The sequence below is a fragment of the Ranitomeya imitator genome, chromosome 4 (assembly GCF_032444005.1).
Source record: "Ranitomeya imitator isolate aRanImi1 chromosome 4, aRanImi1.pri, whole genome shotgun sequence".
In the NCBI taxonomy this organism is placed as follows: domain Eukaryota; kingdom Metazoa; phylum Chordata; class Amphibia; order Anura; family Dendrobatidae; genus Ranitomeya; species Ranitomeya imitator.
This window is the reverse complement of record NC_091285.1, coordinates 275188963-275211703: the sequence shown is the minus strand read 5'-3', so window position 1 is coordinate 275211703 and position 22741 is coordinate 275188963. Positions and strand designations below refer to the sequence as shown.

At 44.1% G+C, this 22741-nt stretch overlaps 1 protein-coding gene across 1 annotated transcript in view; it reads left to right on the top strand.

Moving 5' to 3' along the window:
• Positions 1 to 22741, top strand: part of NUP107 (nucleoporin 107) — a 113381-nt gene that overhangs the window by 58400 nt on the left and 32240 nt on the right. Inside the window, exon 12 of the mRNA XM_069764639.1 lies at positions 16265 to 16378. Within this exon, the coding sequence (XP_069620740.1) occupies positions 16265 to 16378 (114 nt within the window). The remainder of the gene's footprint in view (positions 1 to 16264; positions 16379 to 22741) is intronic.

Below are 22741 nucleotides of genomic sequence, written 5' to 3'. Positions count from 1 at the left end.
TCAGGCTTTTTCGCTGGACACAAAAAACGTTGCAGGAGACGTTTTTTGTATCCGGCAAAAAAGCCTGAAGGGACGGATCCGGCACAAAACGGATGAAACGCATGTCCATCAGGCACAATCCGGCAGTAATACAACTCTATGGGGAAAAAACGGATCAGGCATCAGAAAAAAAACTGATCCAGATTGTGCCTGAAACCAAAAACCTGATGTGTGAAAGCAGCCTTAGGGATTTGCATTGAAAAGCAAGGTGGATTGCTGCTGAGGGGAAACAGAACAAAAAAAATCTCTTTAAATCTTCAGCTTAGCAAGTGTGAACGAGCTGAGTGTGACCTGAGCGTAAGTGTGAACGGCGGTAAGTGTGTGACTTGAGATTCAGGGAGTTTCCAAGGGAGGAATTACTGAATTGCTGTCTGTATTTTATTAATAGTTTGCATTTATTTTTTATTTAACTTTTTCTATTCGCCACGACAGCACCCACTAGAGAGAGGGGATCCGCCCCTAGGAACAGGAAACCTACAGAGAGATAAAAGGGGCGGCCCCCCCCTCGCTCCTCAGTTGGTTTCCTGTTCCTAGATGGGAACCCACAGAGAAGACTCTATGGATCTAGGAAGAGGAAGACCTGCCTGGACTACCGCCTGTACGACTCTGATGAGCGACGGGTTCCAGAGCAGGTAGACAGTCGGGGGAATGATCCTGCGGGCTCCCGCCTCATCTGGTGCGGCTGACATGCAGCCTGAAGGTAACCAACGGTCTCCCTGCTGGGACACCGTTGTGTGAGACGCCGACAGTGCGGGTACCTGGTTCGGCCGGAGGTAGAGGACGTCCTCCGGTGTGCGAACTGAGCGGCGGTGTGACGATTCCGCGGTCCGAGGCCCTCCTGTCCCTCCAAGGTAAGAGGTGACATGGTGGGATGCAGCGGTGTCTCCCGGTGTACAGCAGAGACGCGGGCGCATGCGCAGTAGCGTCGGCGTCCCGGAAATGGTGGTGAACTTCCGGGGCTCGGGGTTGGAGTATCATTTCCGGGGGAACCGCCATATTGGATTCCCCCATGCGGTGCCATTACCCTAAACGCCGGACTTGTGAGTAAAAAAAACAAAAAACACAGGGGGTGTGTACAGGGAGTTACTGCACTATAAAGTGTAGTCAGTAAGTGCAGTCAGTGTGCCATTATGTCGTCCCAAGAGGGGGTCAGGGTGCACCCTATGGAAGAGCCATTAGTTACTAGTGGTGAAGCCAGGAAAAGGAGTGGTGGACACGCTAAAATAAGTGACTCCACTGATAAATCAGGAAGAAAATCGTCCCGTTCTACATCCCAAGCTAAGGCAACCCCGCAGCCGGTATAAAATAATACGCTGGGTGAGTGTATATATAGCTCCACTGAGGCTTATATTGATTCCTTTGCTTATATTATTTTTAGGCAAAGAGGACGGGGAAGAGCAAGCACAAACAATGTGCTATATGTACCGAACCCCTGCCTGAACTCTTATCCTAAAAGTCTGTGTCAGGCGTGTATAGATAATACCCTACGGCAGGAGGAATCGGTTAAAATGAACGAGATACGACTTATAATTCGGGAAGAACTTCAGTCATTAGGAGGTGGTTCTTCTTCTTCAGTAAATATTGAAAAAAGGAAGAGAAGAGTATCTTCACCTAAAGCTGACACGTCAGCAGAGAGTGGGGAGGTCAACTCAGACGTCTCTCAGCTGTCCAATTCTTCAGAGGAGGAAGACTTTGTCTGTTTTCCAACTGAGGGCATAAACAACTTAGTGAAATCAGTAAGAAATACGATGGGGCTATCTGAGTCAAAGGAACCCCAAACACCAGAGGAAGTCATGTTCGCTGGTCTTTCTCAGAAGAAAGGCCACGTATTTCCGATAAACCAGGCTATAAAAGACCTCGTTAAAAAAGAATGGAGTAGAGGTCAAAAGGGGTTGATGCCAATATCCTGTAAGAGGCGCTACTCCTTTGATGATGAAGATCTAAATACCTGGGCCAAAATACCAAAGGTTGATGCGGCAGTTGCGTCTACATCTCGCCGTTTCTCCTTGCCCGTGGAGGATGCAGGTTCCTTATCAGACCCTATGGACCGAAAATCAGACGCACTCCTTAAAAAATCGTGGGAAGCCTGTGTCACGGCATTCAAGCCGGCGATTTCAGCCACATGTACTGGCAGATCAATGTTAGTCTGGCTGGATCAGCTGGATCAAAATATTAAAAGTGGCGTATCCAGGGAGAAATTACGAGCATCTATCCCGTTGATTAAGGGTGCTGCGGCTTTTATATCAGATGCCTCAATTGATTCCCTCCGCCTGGCGGCCAGAACAGTTAATCTCTCCAATACGGCTCGGCGTGCTTTATGGCTAAAAAACTGGAAGGGGGATGCCCAGTCTAGATCCAAATTATGTGCCATACCCTGTCAGGGTGAGTACCTTTTTGGAACAGTCCTTGATGATATACTCACTAAGGCGGGCGAAAGGAAGAAAGGATTTCCTAATCCCTTTATTCCGTCTTACAGAAGGGCGTTCAAGAAGCCACCATTCGGAATGAGGGGAGGCTTCAGAGACAGATGGAATAGTAAAGATTTTAAACAAAAAGGAAATCTGTATAACAAACGCCCCTTCAAGCCAGCAGATAAATTCCATTAATGATATTCCCCCGGTGGGTGGAAGACTAAAACAATTGTCAACAATGGAGAGAAATAACAACTAATCCATGGGCCATTGAATTAATATCTTCAGGCCTCACATTAGACTTTATTAGAACTCCTGCGGATTCTTTCCTTCTTACCACCTTAAGTTCTAGGCCTCAGCAGGAGGCACTTGAAACCGAGGTTAAATCCCTCCTACACAAACAAGTCCTAGTGGAGGTTCCATCTTCCCAGATAGGGAGAGAATTTTATTCTCCCTTGTTTCTGGTTAGTAAGCCCGATGGCTCTTTCAGAACCATTATTAACTTAAGAAAGCTGAATTCCTTTATAAGACCTAAAACATTCAAGATGGAATCCATTCGTTCAGCTATAAAAAAATCTATTTCCAAACTGTTACATGGTGGTATTGGATCTGAAAGATGCTTACTACCATATTCCTATACATCATTCACACCAGCAGGTTCTTCGGGTTGCAGTTTGTATAGAGGGACAAATTCGTCATCTACAATACAGGGCTATGCCCTTCGGGTTATCTATGGCCCCAAGGATTTTTACTAAATTGCTATTGGAAGTGATGTATTTTCTACGGGTAAAGGATACTTTGGTCATTCCATATCTAGATGACCTATTGATCGTAGGTAAAGACCCCCTACAGTGTGAACAGAGGTTAGGGGAATTAGTGTTATCCTTACAATCCCTGGGTTGGCTGGTTAATTGGGAAAAATCTAGACTTCAACCTGTAACGTGTCAGAAATTCCTTGGGCTCCTTCTGGATTCGGTCGACCAGATTTGTAAACTACCTGAGGATAAGAAAATTTCCATAGTTGATAAGGTGTCCTTAGCAATAAAGAAACGTAGTATGTCACTAAGACAGGTTATGTCATTACTAGGTTCTCTAACATCATGCATTCCTGCGGTCCAGTGGGCACAGTTCCATACTAGGCAGCTACAAAAATTTGTATTGGAGGAGGACATTAAGAATAGAGGATGTCTGGATAAAACAGTTTTCCTAAAGTCGGAAGTATTACACTCCCTTAAGTGGTGGTTGGATCAGAAAAATCTTTCAAAGGGAGTTTTATGGGTAATCACCCCTTCTAGTATAGTGACCACAGATGCTAGTCCTGAAGGCTGGGGGGCACATTTTCAGGATCAGTGGGTTCAGGATCTTTGGTCCAGCTCAGAACTTAATAGTTCCTCGAATGTCAAAAAGTTGAGAGCCATACATTACTCCCTACTTCACTTTCTTCCTCAGCTCAGCGGCTCTCACACAAGAGTATTCTCCGACAACACCACTGCGGTAGCTTATCTGAACCATCAAGGAGGTACGCGGTCGGACAAACTCAGGGAGGTGGCATCAGACATCATGGAACTAGCCGAAGGTCATCTGCTATCCCTGTCAGCAGTGCACATCAGAGGCACAGACAACTTTTGTGCCGATTTCCTGAGCCGTCACACTCTTCATCAGGGGGAATGGATGCTAAACAGAAAAATTTTCAAATTAATTAGTTCGATGGGGTGTTCCTCAAATAGACTTGTTTGCCACAAGAGCCAACCGGCAGGTCAAGGTGTTTGCCTCTCTGAACAAGGAGGACAAGCCGGACATACTTGATGCCCTCCAGGTGCCATGGACATTCGACCTGGCCTATGCTTTCCCTCCATGGAATCTATTGCCAATAGTTATAAGGAAAATAAGGGATGAAGGTGCAAAAGTGCTGTTAATAGCGCCATTCTGGCCCAAAAGGCCATGGTTCTCATGGCTGAGGGCAATGTCAGTGTCAGATCCATGGATTCTGCCTCAGTCCAGGGACCTGCTCTCTCAGGGTCCATTCCTCCATCCTCAGGCAAAGGGCATGAACTTAACTGCATGGAGTTTGAGAGGCGGTTACTAAATCTCAGGGGGTTTTCTAATGGATTAATTGAAGGTTTTCTGCTTTTCATAAGAGTATCAACTACCCGTATTTACGTTAGAATTTGGAAGAAATTTCTGCAGTTCCATACTACACAACTTTCCTCTGAAGTTCCTATATTTCCAATGTTAGAATTTCTACAAAAAGGTCTGGAATTAGGACTCTCCGTAAGCACTCTGAAGGTTCAGGTTTCAGCCTTAGGAGCTCTTTTTAATTATGACGTAGCGGGTAATAAATGGATATCCCGGTTCATATCTGCTTGTGAGAGATCGAAACCTATTAGCATACCACGGGTTCCTCAGTGGGATCTATCGATAGTCCTAAACGCATTGACACAACCACCTTTTGAGCCTCTCCATACAGCCTCACTAAAAAATATTTCTTTGAAGACCGTATTATTAGTGGCGTTAGTTTCTGCCAGAAGAGTAAGTGATCTTCATGCATTATCTATAGATCCTCCCTTTCTAGCGGAAACAGCAGATAGGATACTTTTAAAAACAGACCCTTGTTATCTCCCTAAAGTAGCCTCTACCTTTCATAGATCCCAGGAGATCTTGTTACCTACCTTTTGTGAGAACCACTCAACTCCAGAGGAAGAAAGACTCCACACCCTAGATGTAAAGAGGACTGTGTTAGCCTATCTAGACAGAACTAGGGGCTGGAGGAAGAGTAAGGCTCTCTTTGTGTCTTTCCAGGGTAAAACCAAGGGTGCCAGAGTTACAAAGAATACATTATCTCGCTGGATCAGAGAGGCTATAAGCTTGGCATATAAAGCTGGAGGAAGAGATCCTCCAATGCATATAGGAGCGCACTCTACAAGAGCCTTGTCGACTTCCTGGGCAGAAAGGGCGAATGTGCCAATAGACCTTATATGTAAGGCTGCAACTTGGTCCTCACCTAATACCTTCTACAAGCATTATAGATTAGATCTATCCTCTGCTTCTGATCTAACCTTTGGTGTATCGGTCCTTGACTCAGTAAACCCACCCAGTCTATAGTCTCTGTAATTCTCTCTAGTGGGTGCTGTCGTGGTGAATAGAAAATACCGGATTACTTACCGGTAATGCTCTTTTATAGAGCCCACGACAGCACCCGTTCACATCCCTCCCTTTTCTGTATATAGTTGCACATGGTGCTTTTTTGGTGAGGTGTAAATATTAGAAAGATGTAGTATGAGGTTGTAAATATGTATATATATGTATATACCTGAACCTGTTAACTAAAACTTGGCGGCGGTTCCTCCTATTCTCTGTAAAACAACTGAGGAGCGAGGGGGGGCCGCCCCTTTTATCTCTCTGTAGGTTTCCTGTTCCTAGGGGCGGATCCCCTCTCTCTAGTGGGTGCTGTCGTGGGCTCTATAAAAGAGCATTACCGGTAAGTAATCCGGTATTTCTGTCTGGTGCAATCCCCATTAGGAAATGTGCTCCACTATTGTTAATGCCATCCAGTGCACATCTTGCCACATGTATGCAGTCCTTGATCAGCCGGTCGAGAGTGCATACTGCTGTGCGAGATGTGAGCACGTTGTGCATTTGGAAACCCAGATTCTGAATCTAAATGTGCAGCTGGCAACACTGAGATCCATTGACAATATGGAACGGAGTCTTCTGCTCACGGAGCAGACGCTCAATGGGATAGATGAGGGAGGGGATGGTCGTATGGAGCTGCAGGACAGTGGAGCAGCAAGCTGGGTGATAGTTAGAAGGCCGGGTAGAGGGAAGAGTGCCAGGGAGGCTAGTCCTGATCTGGCACGCCCCAATAAGTTTGCCAAGTTGGCAGATGAGGGGGGTGTCAGTACAGGGGTAGTACTGCTGCAGCCAGGCATGTACTCTGAAAGCCGGAGGAGTGACTGCTACAGTAAGGAGGGAAATAGGAGAGCAGGGCAGGCCAGACAGGTGCTGGTAGTGGGGGACTCCATTATTAGGGGAACAGATAGGGCAATCTGTCACAAAGACTGGGATCGTCGAACGGTGTGCTGCCTACCTGGCGCTCGAGTCCGACACATCACTGATCAGGTTCACAGATTACTGGGAGGAGCTGGTGAGATCCCAGTGGTCATGGTGCACATTGGCACAAATGACAAAGTTAGAGGAAGGTAGAAGGTCCTTAAAAACGAATTCAGGGAATTAAACTCCAAGCTGAAAGCAAGGACCTCCAACGTGGTATTTTCCGAAATACTGCCTGTACCATGTGCCACGCCAGAGAGGAAACGGGAGATTAGGGAGGTTAATAAGTGGCTGAAGAATTGGTGTAGGATGGAGAGGTTTGGGTTCGGTTCCTGCAGAACTGGGCCGACTTCTCAGTGGGCTACAGGTTCTACGCTAGGGACGGGCTGCACCTCAATGGGGGAAGGTGCAGCTGTGCTGGGGAAGAAAGTGGCTAGAAGGTTGGAGGAGTGTTTAAACTAGGGAATGGGGGGGAGGGTATTCATTTTATAGGAGGGGAAGATAGTGCAGATAGAGACCTGGGCACAAATAAGGAAGTTGGGGGTGTGGTTAGAACAATTAATAATTTAAGAAAGAATAGATGTACAGAGAGATACATAAAGTGCATGTATACTAATGCCAAAAGCATCGCCAACAAAATGGACGAGTTAGAATTAATGTTGTTGGAGCATAATTATGACACGGTGGGGATATCTGAAACATGGCTGGATGAGAGCCATGACTGGGCTGTTAACTTGCAGGCTTATAGTCTGTTCAGAAATGACCGAACGATAAGCGAGGGGGAGGTGTGTCTATATGTAAAATCATCCTTAACCCCTTCACCCCGAAGCCTGTTTTCAACTTCCTGATCAGGCCATTTTTTTGCGTTTCTGACCACTGTCACTTTATGAGGTCATAACTCTGAAACGCTTCAACGGATCCTGGTGATTCTTAGATTGTTTTCTCGTGACATATTGTACTTTATGATAGTGGTGGTAAAATTTCTTTGATTTGACTTGTGTTTATTTGTGAAAAAAATGGAAATTTGGCAAAAAAGTTGAAACTTTTGCAATTTTTTAACTTTGTTTTTATGCCCTTAAATTAGAGAGTCATCATTCAAAATAGGTAATAAATAACATTACCCACATGTCTGCTTTACATTAGTACAATTTTGGAAATATAATTTTTTTTCTTAGGAAGTTGTAAGGGTTAAAAATTGACCAGCGATTTATCATTTTTACAACAAAATTTGCAAAACCATTTTTTTTAGGGACCACCTCACGCTTGAAGTGACTTTGAGGGGTCTATATGACAGAAAATGCCTAAAAGTGGCACCATTCTAAAAACTGCACCCCTCAAGGTACTCAAAACCACCTTTCAAAAAGTTTATTAACCCTTCAGGTGCTTCACAGGAATTTTTGGAATGTTTAAAAAAAAAATTTGAACATTTAACTATTTTCACAAAATTTTTACTTCAGATCCAATTACTTTTATTTTCCCAAGGATAACACAAGAAATTGGACCACAAAAGTCGTTGTACAATTTGTCCTAAGTACGCGGATACCCCATATGTTGGGGTAAACCATTGTTTGAACACATGGCCGAGCTCGGAAGGGAAGGAGCGCCATTTGACTTTTCAATGCAAAATTTGCTGGAATTGAGATCGGACACCATGTCGCGTTTGGAGAGCCCCTGATGTGCCTAAACAGTGGAAACCCCGTACAAGTGACACCATTTTGGAAAGTAGACCCCCTAAGGAACTAATCTAGATGTGTGGTGAGCACTTTGAACCTTCAAGTGCTTCACAGAAGTTTATAATGTAGAGCCTTAAAAAAAAAAATCATGTTTTTTCACAAAAAATTATCTTTTCACCCAAAATTTTTTATTTTCCCAAGGGCCAAGGGTAACAGGACAAATTGGACCCCAAAAGTTGTTGTGCAATTTGTCCGGAGTACGCTAATACCCCGTGTGTGGGGGTAAACCACTGTTTGGGCGCACGACAGAGCTTGGAAGGGAAGGAGCACCGTTTGACTTTTCAATGCAAAATTGGCTGGAATTGAGATCGGAACCCATGTCGTATTTGTAGAGCCCCTGATGTGCCTAAACAGTGGAAACCCCCCACAAGTGACCCCATTTTGGAAAGAAGACCCCCTAAAGAACTTATCTAGATGTGTGAACACTTTTAACCCCCAATTGTTTCACTAAAGCTTAGAATGTAGAGCCTTGAAAATTACCACAAAATTATCTTTTATTTTTCGCAATTTATTTTTCCCAAGAGTAACAGGAGAAATTGGACCGCTAAAGTTGTTGTCCAATTTCTCCTGAGTACGCTAATACCCCATATGTGGGGGGGGACCACTGTTTGGGCGCACGGCAGAGCTCGGAAGGGAAGGAGCGCCGTTTGGAATGCAGACTTAGATGGAATGGTCTGCTGGCGTCACGATGCATTTGCAGAGCCCCTGATGCACCTAAACAGTAGAAACCCCTCACAAGTGACCCCATATTGGAAACTAGACCCCCCAAGGAACTTATATAGATGTGTTGTGAGAACTTTGAACCCCCAAGTGTTTCACTACAGTTTATGACGCACAGCCGTGAAAATAAAAAATCTTTTTTTTCCAGAAAAATAATTTTTTAGCCCCCGTTTTTGTATTTTCACAAGAGTAACAGGAGAAATTGGACCCCAGAGTTTGTTGTCCAATTTGTCCTGAGTACGCTGATACTCCATATGTGGGGGTAAAGCCCTGTTTGGGCACACGGGAGAGCTCGGAAGGGAAGGAGCACTGTTTTAGTTTTTCAACGCAGAATTGGATGGAATTGAGATCGGACGCCATGTCGCGTTTGGAGAGCCCCTGATGTGCCTAAACAGTGGAAACCCCCCAATTCTAACTGAAACCCTAACCCAAACACACCCCTAAACCTAATCCCAACCATAACCCTAACCACACCCCTAACCCTAATCCCAACCCTTATCCCAACCGTAAATGTAATCCAAGCCCTAACTTTAGCCCTAACCCTAACCCCAATGGGAAAATGGAAATAAATACATTTTTTTAAATGTTATTTTTCCCTAACTAAGGGGGTGATGAAGGGGGGTTTGATTTACTTTTATACCTTTTTTTGGCGGATTTTTATGATTGGCAACCGTCACACACTAAAAGACGCTTTTTATTGCAAAAAAGTTTTTGCATCACCACATTTTGAGAGCTATAATTTATCCATATTTTGGCCCACAGTCATGTGAGGTCTTGTTTTTTGAGGGACGAGTTGACGTTTTCAGCGGTATCATGTTTATTTATATCCGTCTTTGATCGCGTGGTGTTCCTCTTTTTGTTCGCCGGTATGATAATAAAGCGTTGTTTTTTGCCTCGGGGGTTTTTTTTTTGTGGTTTTCACTGAAGGGGTTAACTAATGGGATAGTTTTATAGAGCGGGTCATTATGGATGCGACGATACCAATTGTGTACTTTTATTGTTTTTTTTTATTTACATAAAAGGATTTATTGGGAAATATTTTTTTATTTTTTCTTTATTTGGGGATTATTATTATTATTTTTTTTTTTTTACTTTCTAACATTGTCCTAGGGTGGGACATCACTATATTAGATCAGATCGCTGATCTGACACTGTGCATAGCACAGGTGCCTGAGCAGGCGCCGTGTAGCCACCTCACTTCATGACCCGGAAGGAGTCCCGCTGCCATCTTGGATCCGAACAATGCGATCGCATCACGTTGTTCTGGTGGGAGCCCCCGTCCCTGCGTGATCCCCCTCTGTCGCTGTCACTATTGACAGCGAAATCAGAGGGGTTAAATGCTTACGATCGGCATTGCTGCGGGGTGTTAGCTGTCATATATACAGCTGACACCCGCACGCGATCGCCGCGGCGCTCACTGTGAGGCTGCGCGATCGTGCTAGTACGGTGGTTTGAGGGGTGTCTATATGTAAAATCGTCCTTAAAACCCATCCGGCGTGATAATATAGGTGAATTTAATGAACATGTAGAATCCCTGTGGGTGGAGATAAGGGGAGGGGGGAAAAATAATAAATTACTGATAGGGGTTTGTTATAAGTCTCCAAAAATAATGGAAGCAATGGAGAATATCCTCATAAAGCAAATAGATGAAGCAGCGACTCAAGAAGAAGTCATTACTATGGGGGACTTCAACTACCCTGAAATAGATTGGGGAACAGAAACCTGCAGTTCCAGCAAAGGTCATCGGTTTTTGACAACTATGAGACACAATTACCTTTCACAACTGGTTCAGGACCCAACAAGAAGGGGGGGCACTGCTAGACCTAATATTAACCAACAGGCCAGACCGCATATCAAATATAAGGGTTGGGGTCACTTGGGGAATAGTGATCACAAAATAATAAGTTTTCATGTATCCTTTAATAAGATGTGTAGTAGAGGGGTTACAAGGACACTAAACTTCAGGAGGGCAAATTTCCAACGAATGAGAGATGATGCAATTAACTGGGACGATATCCTGAGACATAAAAATACGCAAAGAAAATGGGAGACGTTTATTAGCATTCTGGATAGGACCTTTGCACAGTATATACCGTATGGGAATAAACTTGCTAGAAATAGGAGGAAACCAATATGGCTAAATAGAGCTGTAAGGGGCGCAATAAGTGACAAAAAGAAAGCATTTAGAGAATTAAAGGAAGTAGGTAGTGATGAGGAATTAAATAAATATAGAAAATTAAATAAATTCTGTAAAAAGCAAATCAAGGCAGCAAAGATTGAGACAGAGAGACTCATTGCCAGAGAGCGTAAAATAATCCCAAAATATTCTTTAACTACGTAAATAGTAAGAAACTAAGAAATGATAGTGTTGGCCCCCTTAAAAATAGTCTGGGTGAAATGGTGGATAAGGACGATCTTCTAAATGACTTTTTTCATCAGTATTTACACAAGAAAATCCCATGGCAGACAACATGATTAGTGATAATAAAAATTCTCCATTAAGTGTCACCTGGTTAACTCAGCAGGAAGTACGGCGGCGTCTAAAAATCACTAAAATTGACAAATCTCCAGGCCTGGATGGGATACACCCCCAAGTACTGCAGGAACTAAGTACAGTCATTGATAGACCATTATTTTTAATCTTTAAAGACTCCATAATAACAGGGTCTGTACCACAGGACTGGCGTATAGCAAATGTGCCAATATTCAAAAAGGGGACAAAACTGAACTTGGAAATTATAGGCCGGTAAGCTTAACCTCTACTGTGGGTAAAATCCTGGAGGGCATTCTAAGGGATGCTATGCTGGAGTATCTGAAGAGGAATAACCTCATGACCCAGTATCAGCACGGGTTTACTAGGGACCGTTCCTGTCAGGCTAATCTGATCAATTTCTATGAAGAAGTAAGTTCCGGACTGGACCAAGGGAGCCCAGTGGACGTAGTGTATATGGACTTTTCAAAAGCTTTTAATACGGTGCCACACAAAAGGTTGACACATAAAATGAGAATAATGGGGATAGGGGAAAATGTGTAAGTGGGTTAAGAGCTGGCTCAGTGATAGGAAACAAAGGGTGGTTATTAATGGAGCACACTCGGACTGGGTCGTGGTTAGCAGTGGGGTACCACAGGGGTCAGTATTGGGCCCTCTTCTTTTTAACATATTTATTAATGACCTTATAGGGGGCATTCAGAGCAGAATTTCAATATTTGCAGATGACACTAAACTCTGCAGGGTAATCAATACAGAGGAGGACAATTTTATATTACAGGATGATTTATGTAAACTAGAAGCTTGGGCTGATAAATGGCAAATGAGCTTTAATGGGGATAAATGTAAGGTCATGCACTTGGGTAGAAGTAATAAGATGTATAACTATGCGCTTAATTCTAAAACTCTGGGCAAAACCGTCAATGAAAAAGACCTGGGTGTATGGGTGGATGACAAACTCATATTCAGTGGCCAGTGTCAGGCAGCTGCTACAAAGGCAAATAAAATAATGGGATGCATTAAAAGAGGCATAGATGCTCATGAGGAGAACATAATTTTTCCTCTATTCAAGTCACTAGTTCGACCACCCTTAGAATACTGTGCACAGTTCTGGTCTCCGTTGTATAAGAAAGACATAGGTGAACTACAGCGGGTGCAGAGAAGAGTGACCAAGGTTATTATAGGACTGGGGGGTCTGCAATACCAAGATAGGTTATTACACTTGGGGCTATTTAGTTTGGAAAAACGAAGGCTAAGGAGTGATCTTATGTTAATGTATAAATATATGAGGGGACAGTACAAAGACCTTTCTGATGATCTTTTTAATCATAGACCTGAGACTGGGACAAGGGGGCATCCTCTACGTCTGGAGGAAAGAAGGTTTAGGCATAATAACAGACGCGGATTCTTTACTGTAAGAGCAAGTGAGACTATGGAACTCTCTGCTGTATGATGTTGTAATGAGTGATTCATTACTTAAATTTAAGAGGGGACTGGATATCTTTCTTGAAAAGTATAATGTTACATATTATATATACTAGATTCCTTGATAGGGTGTTGATCCAGGGAACTAGTCTGATTGCCGTATGTGGAGTCGGGAAGGAATTTTTTTCCCCAAAGTGGAGCTTACTCTTTGCCACATGGGTTTTTTTTTTGCCTTCCTCTGGATCAACATGTTAGGGCATGTTAGGTTAGACTATGGGTTGAACTAGATGGACTTAGTCTTCCTTCAACCTTAAAGGGAACCTGTCACCCCGTTTTTTCAAGAGGAGATAAAAATAGTGCTAAATAGGGGCAGAGCTGTGCTTTAAATTAGTGTATTTTTGGAGCCTTTATTCCCCACCTATGCTGCCGAAATACCTTTGTAAAGTCGCCGTTTTGGGCTGTCACTCACGCTGGTCTGGTCATATGGGCGTGGTGACAGCGCTGTTTCTCCCCCAGATCTCCGTTGGTGGCGTAGTGGTGTGCGCATGCCCAACAGGCGAATCCAGTGCGCAGGTGAAGGAAAAGAGCGCGATCTGCGCTATTCCGCGGTTTATCGGTGGGCGTGGCCATCTTTGTGAGGCCGCGCGTGCGCAGATGGTACTTCTCGGCTTCCCGGGGCTTCAGGAAAATGGCCGCGGGATGCCGCGCGTGCGCAGATGGAGATCGCGGCGGCCATTTTCCTGAAGCCGAGTTCGTTATCTTGTCCGTGGTCATTATAAATGGACAGGTTTTACATTTTTTTCTGGTTGCAAGGAAAGGTTCCTGCAGCTGTTGGAGAGGACAGGGAGCTTCTGACAGTGATGCTTCTTAGATTTGGGGGCTGCCTAAAACACAGTAGTGGGAGGTCTGGATAAATGGATTGTAAGCGGGCATCTTTTTGTAGTAAAGGTTGTAATTTCCGTGCAGCTCCCCTTAGCACCTCCAGATTTGGATTGTAGGTAACTACTAGAGGTACCCAGTTATTTTCTTCTTTAGCTTTGTAATGTAGCAGGTGATTCCTTGATATTCTGGTGGCTCTTGTGATCTGCTTTTCAATTGTTCTTGGATGGTAGCCCAGATTCAAAATGGTCTTACTGAGGCGACCAAGGTGTTCATCCCTATCTTTGGGGTTGGAACATATACGACTGTATCTGATGGCTTGGCTGTAGACAATAGAGTTTTTGATGTGTTCTGAATGGAAACTGTCCCATTTAAGGTATTTTGGGCGGTCGACTGGCATCACCCACCATCAACTTAACACTCATTTACTCCTGTACTGAAATTAACTTTTTGGACAGCATCATTAAGTTGCAGAACAATGAAATAGACACATCCCTGTATCAGAAGCCAATCGACCGTCCAACATACTTTAAATGAAAGCTTGCAATTTGTTACCATCTTTTCAGTTAGCCATTAAAAGGTATCAACCACTGAGGACTCTCAATTCTAAATATTATACAATTTTGAAAAACATTTTCATATACTCTACGAGGGGCGATCCAAAAGTAATGATAATCAATACTAAACACAATGAATAGTCAAAAAATAAATTTATTTTTCTACATAGTCTCCTAACAAGTCTATACATTTAGTCCATCTCTTTTCTAAACTTAAAATTCCCTTAGAAAAAAATTCTTGATCTTGACCCTCAAAAAAATCCCCAACAGCGGTTATCACGTCACTATTGTCATCAAATTTCTTGCCCCGGAGGTGTTCCTTGAGCCGAGGAAAGAGAAAGAAGTCACTGGGGGCTAGATCTGGTGAATAGGGGGGGGGGGGTGTTCCACCAGTTCAAAGCCCGCTTCTTGAATGGTAGCCATGGCAACAGCAGCTTTGTGAGTCGGCGCGTTATCTTGGTGAAACAACACTCCAGCCCGCAGTTTGCCGCGCCTTTTCTCCTTGATAGCCTCCCGCAATCTTCTTATTTGTTCTGCGTAGTAGGAGCCCGTAATAGTGGCTCCCTTCTCCAAATAGTCCACCATAATAATTCCTTCAGCGTCCCAAAAAACGGACGCCATAACCTTCCCTGCTGAGCTTGACACTTTGAATTTCTTCGGCGTCGGTTCGTCGGCTCGTTTCAATGTCATCGATTGTTGTTTAGTTTCGGGATCAAAGTGGTGGATCCAGGTCTCGTCCATGGTCAAAAAACGTGACAAAAATTTTTCCTTGTCTGCTTGGAACTTTTCGAGATTTGCTATTGAAATGTCAACTCGTTTCTTCTTTTGTTCGTCGGTTAACATTTTTGGCACCCAACGCGCGGAGACCTTTCTCATATGCAATTCTTTTGCAAGGATTCTTTGAATACTGCCATATGAGATCCCTGTGACCTCAGCTACATGCCTGATAGTCACTCTTCCATCTGCCAATACAACTTCTTCAACTTTTTTCACGTTTTCTTCATTGAGGGACGTGGATGGGCGTCCTTGACGATGTTCATCTTCCGTCGATGTTCTTCCCAGCTTAAATTCCTTGGCCCAGCAGGCAACTGTGGAATATGGAGGAGAAGAGTCCCCCAATGTTTCCACCAAGTCGCTGTGTATGTCTTTGGTAGTCATTTTTTTCAAGCAGAGGTATTTGATGACAGCTCTGAGCTCGTTTTTTTCCATTTTGATGTTCACTCCTCGGCAGTTCGTATTCAAATGAATGTAGCTCCCGGGAATCGTGGTCTATTTAAGTAATTTTTTTTTCCTGGACTAGTGGGTACCTAAGAGAGAAGAAAACATTTTATTTTAATTTCTGTGTGCAATAGAAATAACCGATTATCATTACTTTTGGATCGCCCCTCGTATATTAAGCTCTGAAAAGCTTGTCCTGTGTACCTTCCATGTAGATTTCAACATGAATTATGGTACATAATCTTCAATTTCTCTTATGATGGGACCGCATGGATCAACTCTTTGCCCATCACCAAATATTATGTATATATTATAATTGAATACTCGCTGTATGGTTCCCCAGAGATTACAGCTGTATACCCTGTCTTGGCAGTGGGTCTTAATAATTCCTTTAGATTCTTATCCCTTCCTTTTCTTCTGCTACCTAATATTGGTCCTATCAGAACTGGACACTCTGGGCCTCTAGAGCAGGGGTGTCAAACTGCAATCCTCAAGGGCTGCAAACATGTCATGTTTTCAGGATTTCCTTGTACTGCACAGGTGATAATTTAATCACCTACACACATAATGATTACAGCACCTTGTGCAATGCTAAGGATATCTTGAAAACACGCAAGGTCTGAGGTCCTCGAGGAATGCAGTTTGACACCCCTGCTCTAGAGTCTATTATTTTTTAGTAATGCAGACTTCTGCACATCAGTAATAAAATGCCTTTATTATTTGTTTCCTTTAACCTTGACATAGGATCCTGACGCTCCCATAAGGCAGAAACTTCCCTTGGATGATCTTGATCGTGAGGATGACATCAGGCTTCTGAAGTATCTATTCACCTTGATCAGAGCTGGCATGACTGATGAGGTAGATCTGTGAAATTGAGTTGCATAGAATAATCCCATAATGTTAGACTTGGGGTAGAGCAACATGTTTTCATAAATCACTTTGGCTTGCAGATTAATATTTGTGCAGTTTTACAGGTGAACCTGCGGTTTACACGCAGAATCTTGCCAGCATTGTTAGTCAGTTTGAAAACCTTATATCACCAATTCAAAAAAAGGGTATAACTACTAATGATGGAGCCTATAATTCAAATGAAAAAATCAATATTTATTATAAGGTAGACCATAACATGAATGCACACAAGCTGGTGACAAGCATCAGGAAGAGACGTAATATACATAGGGCAAAAGGTTTGTAATAATATGTACAGGGCCAGCTTCACCACCCAGTCAAGTGTCGGGGCCCTGAGCAAGCGGGGGGGGGGGGGGGGTTGGGGGGGGGGGGGAAGGGCACTTACCATCGGGGACACCAGCACGTCGTGGTGCCTGTGCCATATATATCACATGTGTGTATGTGCCCATATGATCAATTCCTCTGATACAACAAGTTCATAGGCAGACAATAAGCACACTAACCTGATTGTATCTCCTCATGCTAGAATGGTGCCACAAGCTCGTAAATAACTCTACAAATCATGATGCTAGTTGATAATGAAATAGTTAATACCTATATGTGATATATATCCAGTGCATGGAGCCCATTACAAAGGGATACATCTATTGTTTTTTCATTGACACGTGTAAAATCATTCTTAGTAGTCTATAAACATGGACACAGGATGTAAAAGTGGCTGCAGAGCAGAATACAACTTTTTTTTTCCTTAAAATTATCCTGCATTGTGCAAATAATAGCAAAGTATTTTGTTAATTCCTTTCTGCCATCAGATGGAATAGTACGTTCGATGACAGAACCCCCGCTTTGATGCGGGCTCCGGCGGTGAGCCCGCATCAAAGCCAGGACATGTCAGCTGTTTTGAACAGCTGACATGTGCCCGCAATAGACGCGGGCAGAATTGCGATCTGCCGCAGCTATTAACTAGTTAAATGCCGCTGTCAAACTCGGACAGCGGCATTTAACAAGCACATCTGGTCGGAAATGCTTGCACCGCTGACACCCGTCACGTGATTGGGGGTCAGCAGTGCGTCGGCATGACAACCAGAGGTCTCCTGCAGACCTCTATGGTTGTTCATGCCAGATTGCTGTGAGCGACTATGTAGCAGAGCCGATCAGGCTATGCCAGCTTCTAGCCTCCCATGGATGCTATTGAAGGATGGCAAAAGTAGAAAAAAAATGTTTTTAAAAATATGAAAAAAATTAAAAAATATAAAAGTTCAAATCACCTCCTTTCAAAATAAAACAATAAAAGAAAAATCAAACCTACACATATTTGGTATCGCCGCTTTCAGAATCGCCCGATCTATCAATAAATAAAAATTAACCTGATCGCTAAACGGCGTAGTGTGAAAAAAAAATTCAAAACACCAGAATTATGTTTTTTATGTCGCCTGCGACATTGCATTAAAATGCAATAACGGGCGATCAAAAGAATGTATCTGCACCCAAATGGTATCATCAGCTCAGCACGCAAAAGATAAGCCCTCACCCAACCCGAGATTACGAAAATGGAGACGCTAAGCGTATCGGCAAATTGCCCAATTATTTTTTTATTTTTTTTTAATTTTTTTTAGCAAAGTTTGGAATTTTTTTTACCACTTAGATAAAAAAATAACCTAGACTTGTTTGATGTCTATCAACTCGTAATGATCTGGACAATCCTATTTGCATGTCTGTTTTAGCATTTAGTGAACCTATCAAAAAAGCCAAACAAAAAACAAGTGTGGGACTGCACTTTTTTTTGCTATTTCATCTCACTTAGAATTTTTTTTCCCGTTTCCTAGTACACGACATGCTAAAACCAATGGTGTCATTCAAAGGTACAACTCGTCCTGCAAAAAATAAGCCCTCACATGGCTATATTGACTGAAAAATAAAAAAGTTATGGCTCTGGGAAGGAGGGGAGCGGAAAACGAAAAAAGCTCCGGTCATTAAGGGGTTAAGTCCAAGTGGGAGTTATCAGATAGCAGCTCATTTGAGAAGTACACATTCCCGATGAAAAAACCCACTTGGTGTAACCAATGCTAACTCATTAGGTGCCAAACTTTGCTTGTATCTTTGCAACAGAGGGACAAAATTTAAAAAATGTTTTAATTCTGCCCTACATCCACTATTACTTGGTGGGTCCAGTCTAACATGTAAAGTTGGTGAAAGCTCCACGCAGCTGGTTTATGACCACAGACCATATCAAAGTTGAATGTGCATGGAAACTTTTTAAAAAATGTAGCAATGTTTGGCTTTTACAGGCTCTTTATGAAACCTAATTGCAAAAACTGATTTTTAGCCCTAAATGCATGCATGTAAGACCAAAAGAAACAGGAATTTTGTATGCTCACCGTAAAGTCCTTTTCTCTGAGCCACTCATTGGGGGACACAGGACCATGGGTGTTATGCTGCTGCCACTAGGAGGCGACACTAAGTTAATACAAAGAAAGTTAGCTCTTCCTCTGCAGTATACACCCTCCTGCTGGCTCCAAGAGAACCAGTTCAGTGCAAAAGCAGTAGGAGATCATCTACTATATAATTGTCTAAGGGTCACTTCCATCTTTCTGTCTGTCTTTCTGTCACGGATATTCATTGGTCGCGGCCTCTTTCTCTCATGGAATCCAAGTCGCTGATTGGTCGTGGCAAAACGCCCACGACCAATCAGCAACGGGCGCAGTCTGGCGGCAACATGGCCACTCCTTCCTCCCCGCAGTCAGTGCCCGCTCCATACTCCCCTCCAGTCAGCCCTCACACTGGGTTAATGGCAGTGCTAATGGACCGCGTTATGCTGCGGTGTAATGCATTCCATTAACGCTGCTATTAACCCTGTGTGACCAACTTTTTCTAATGTTAAATTTAATGTTAAAAATAATTAAAAAAAGAAATAAAAAAATAATCATATACTCACCTTCACCTTCCGGCGCCTTTCCCGCTCCTCGCGACGCTCCGGGCTGTGCAATATACTACGCGGGCTGTGCAATATACTACGCGGGCTGTGCAATATACTACGCGGGCTGTGCAATATACTACGCGGGCTGTGCAATATACTACGTGGACATGTATATTCTAGAATACCCGATGCGTTAGAATCGGGCCACCATCTAGTCTACTATATAATGGTCTAAGGGGTACTTCAGTCTGTCTGTCCCGGATATTCATTGGTCGCGGCCTCTGTCTGTCACGGAAATCCAACTCGCTGATTGGTCGCGGCAAAACAGCCACGACAAATCAGCGACGGCCACAGTCCGACGCCAAAATGGCCGCTCCTTCCTCCCCGCAGTCAGTGCCTGCTCCATTATCCCCTTCAGTCAGCGCTCACACAGGGTTAATGGCAGCACTAAAGAACCGCGTTATGCCGCGGTGTAACGCACTCCATTAACGCTGCTATTAACCCTGTGAGACCAAATTTTTATTATTGATGCCTATGCAGCATCAATAGTAAAAAGATCTAATGTTAAAAATAATAAAAAAATAAAAAATCATTATATACTCACCTTCGGCTGCCGCTCCTCGCGACGCTCCGGTGACCGCTCCATGCAAGCGGCAAGTTCCGGTGACAAGGATGGTATGCGAGAAGGACCTGCCATGACGTCACGGTCATGTGACCGCGACGTCATCACAGGTCCTGCGAGAAGGAGCAGCCATGACGTCATGGTCATGTGACGGCGACGTCATCACAGGTCCTGCGCCCATACCAACCCTGGGACCGGAAGCTGCCGCGTGCACCGCACACAGGGCCAGGACTTCAACAGGCTTTCGGAGGGTGAGTATATGTTTATTTTTTATTTTAAGTCTGTATACTACGTGACTCTGTGCTGTAAACTCCGTCACTGTGCAATATACTACGTGGCTGGGCGATATACTACGTGGCTGGGCAATATTCTACGTGGCTGGGCAATATAATACGTGACTCTGCTGTAAACTCCGTCGATGTGCGATATACTACGTGGCTGGGCGATATACTACGTGACTGGGCAATATACTACGTGGGCTGGGCAATATACTACGTGACTGGGCAATATACTACGTGGACATGCATATTCTAGAATACCCGATGCATTAGAATCGGGCCACCATCTAATTAACATATAAGAGTACAACATGTCAAATTAAAGAACAAGCACAAGCCATTAGGTTAACAGGGTGGGTGCTGTGTCTCCCAATGAGTGGCTCAGAGAAAAGGATTTTACGGTGAGTATACAATAATCCCTGTTGCTCCTTCGCCTCATTGGGGGACACAGGACCATGGGATGTCCCAAAGTAGTCCCTGGGTGGGACAACAACATAAAAGATCAGGCTTCACGTAACAACTGCTTAGATGTGCGCTACTGCGGCCTGCAGAATTCTTCTTCCAAGACCCGCATCAGCGGAAGCTTGAGTGTGAATATTATAGTTCTTCGAGATAGTATGTAGACTGGACCAAGTCGCAGCTTTACATACCTGCTCCGCCGACGGCTGATGCTGAAAGGCCCAAAAAGCCCCCACCGACTGAATGGAGTGTCCCTGTTTCCCGGTGGGATAGGCTTACCTCTGATGCGGTAGGACTCCAGGATAGTGGAACGAATCCACCTGGCTATCGTGGCCTTTGAAGCGGCTAAACCCTTCCTGTGACTCTCAGGAAGCACAAATAAAGCATTTGACCTTCGGAAGGATGCTGTCCTCGGGATGTACCTTCTCAAGAGTTCTGACTACATCCAGAATATGGAGAGCCCTTTCCACCCTGTGGACTGAAGCCAGACAAAAGGAGGGAAGAACAATGTCCTTGTTAAGGTGGAAAGACGAGATGACTTTGGGCAAAAAAGGCAGGGAAGGCCTGAGGACAACCTTGTCCTGATAGAAAATAAAAAAAGGCACCCGGCAGGACAGAGTAGCCAGCTCCAAAACTCGCCTGATTGATGTGATCGCAATGAGAAAGGTGACCTTCCAGAACAAAAAGGTCAGCAAAATGTCCTGAAGCAGTTCAAAAGGAGTTTCCTGTAGGACTTCCAGGACTTGAGGTCCCAAGGATCTAAAGGCATGCGATAGGGGGGGTACCACTTGTGAAACCCCTTGCATGAAAGTCTTCATCTGAGGTTTTGTCGCAATCCTACACTGGAATAAGACCGATATGGCGCAGAGATCTTGCCCTTGAGAAAGCTAAGCGCCAGGCCTGAGTCAAGACCAGTCTGTAGGAACTCTAAAATAGTGAGAATAGAGAGGACGGCATCCACGATCCTTGCACCATGCAAAAATGTCTTCCAGGTACGGTGATAAATGCATACCAATGCAGGTTTACGAGCACCAGTCATTGTGGAAACGACCGGTTCTGAAAAAAACAGCCTGGGTCAGAACCCAGGATTCAACGGCCAAGCCGTTAAACACACGGCCGCTGAGTTCTGATGGTAAAACGGACCCTGGGAGAGCAGATCTGGACGATCCGGCAATTGCCAGGGCATGTCTGCGACGAGGCACACCCACTCTGCGAACCACGCCCGGCGTGGCCAACCCTGAGTGACCAGTATCACCGGAACCCCCTCCGGAGATCGGTGCCCTTTAAGAGACCCGTTGCCCCTAAAAATCAGCTCGGGCATGGTGTCCCACGTCACAGTAGGGCGTATGTGGAGGCGACACTCCACGTTCCTGCCTGTTGTTTGTTTGGGGAGATCGGAACCTTAAAAGAATCTGTCGCCCCTTCATCCGAAGAAAAAAGTAAAAATTCAAAAATTGAAGAGTTAAACTAAAAGGATTTTTGGTCTGAAGACCAGACCCCCCATGTGCCTCCTATGGACACGAAGCATGAACTGGTTCTCTTGGAGCCAGCATGCAGGTGTATACTGCAGAGGAAGAGCTAACTTTCTTTGTATTAACTTAGTGTCGCCTCCTAGCGGCAGCAGCATAACACCCATGGTCCTGTGTCCCCCAATGAGGCGAAGGAGAAAAATGTTCCACAAAGGTGGATAGCCCCTTTTTAACGAAGGCTGTCCACAAATGTATTCCTGTAATTTGCTGAATGAATAAAAGAGAACATTCTTTTTCTGTGGTGCAGATATGTGGTTATATTGTACCTTACACCTGATGGAACACGTTTTAAAAATTCTGTCCCCACCTATCAGTACTGGAAAAATAGATAAAGTGCATATAGAGCTATACAAATATGGAGTTTGTCTGACAGCTAAATATTGTAATGCATGGATTGATTAAAAAAAGCAATAAACTGAGGCATATTTCACTTTCAGCGTGGGCCGCTTTGTAGGTTTTCACTTGATCTGAAGTCAGTGTTACCCTGTCTGAAAGTCTCAGCATCGC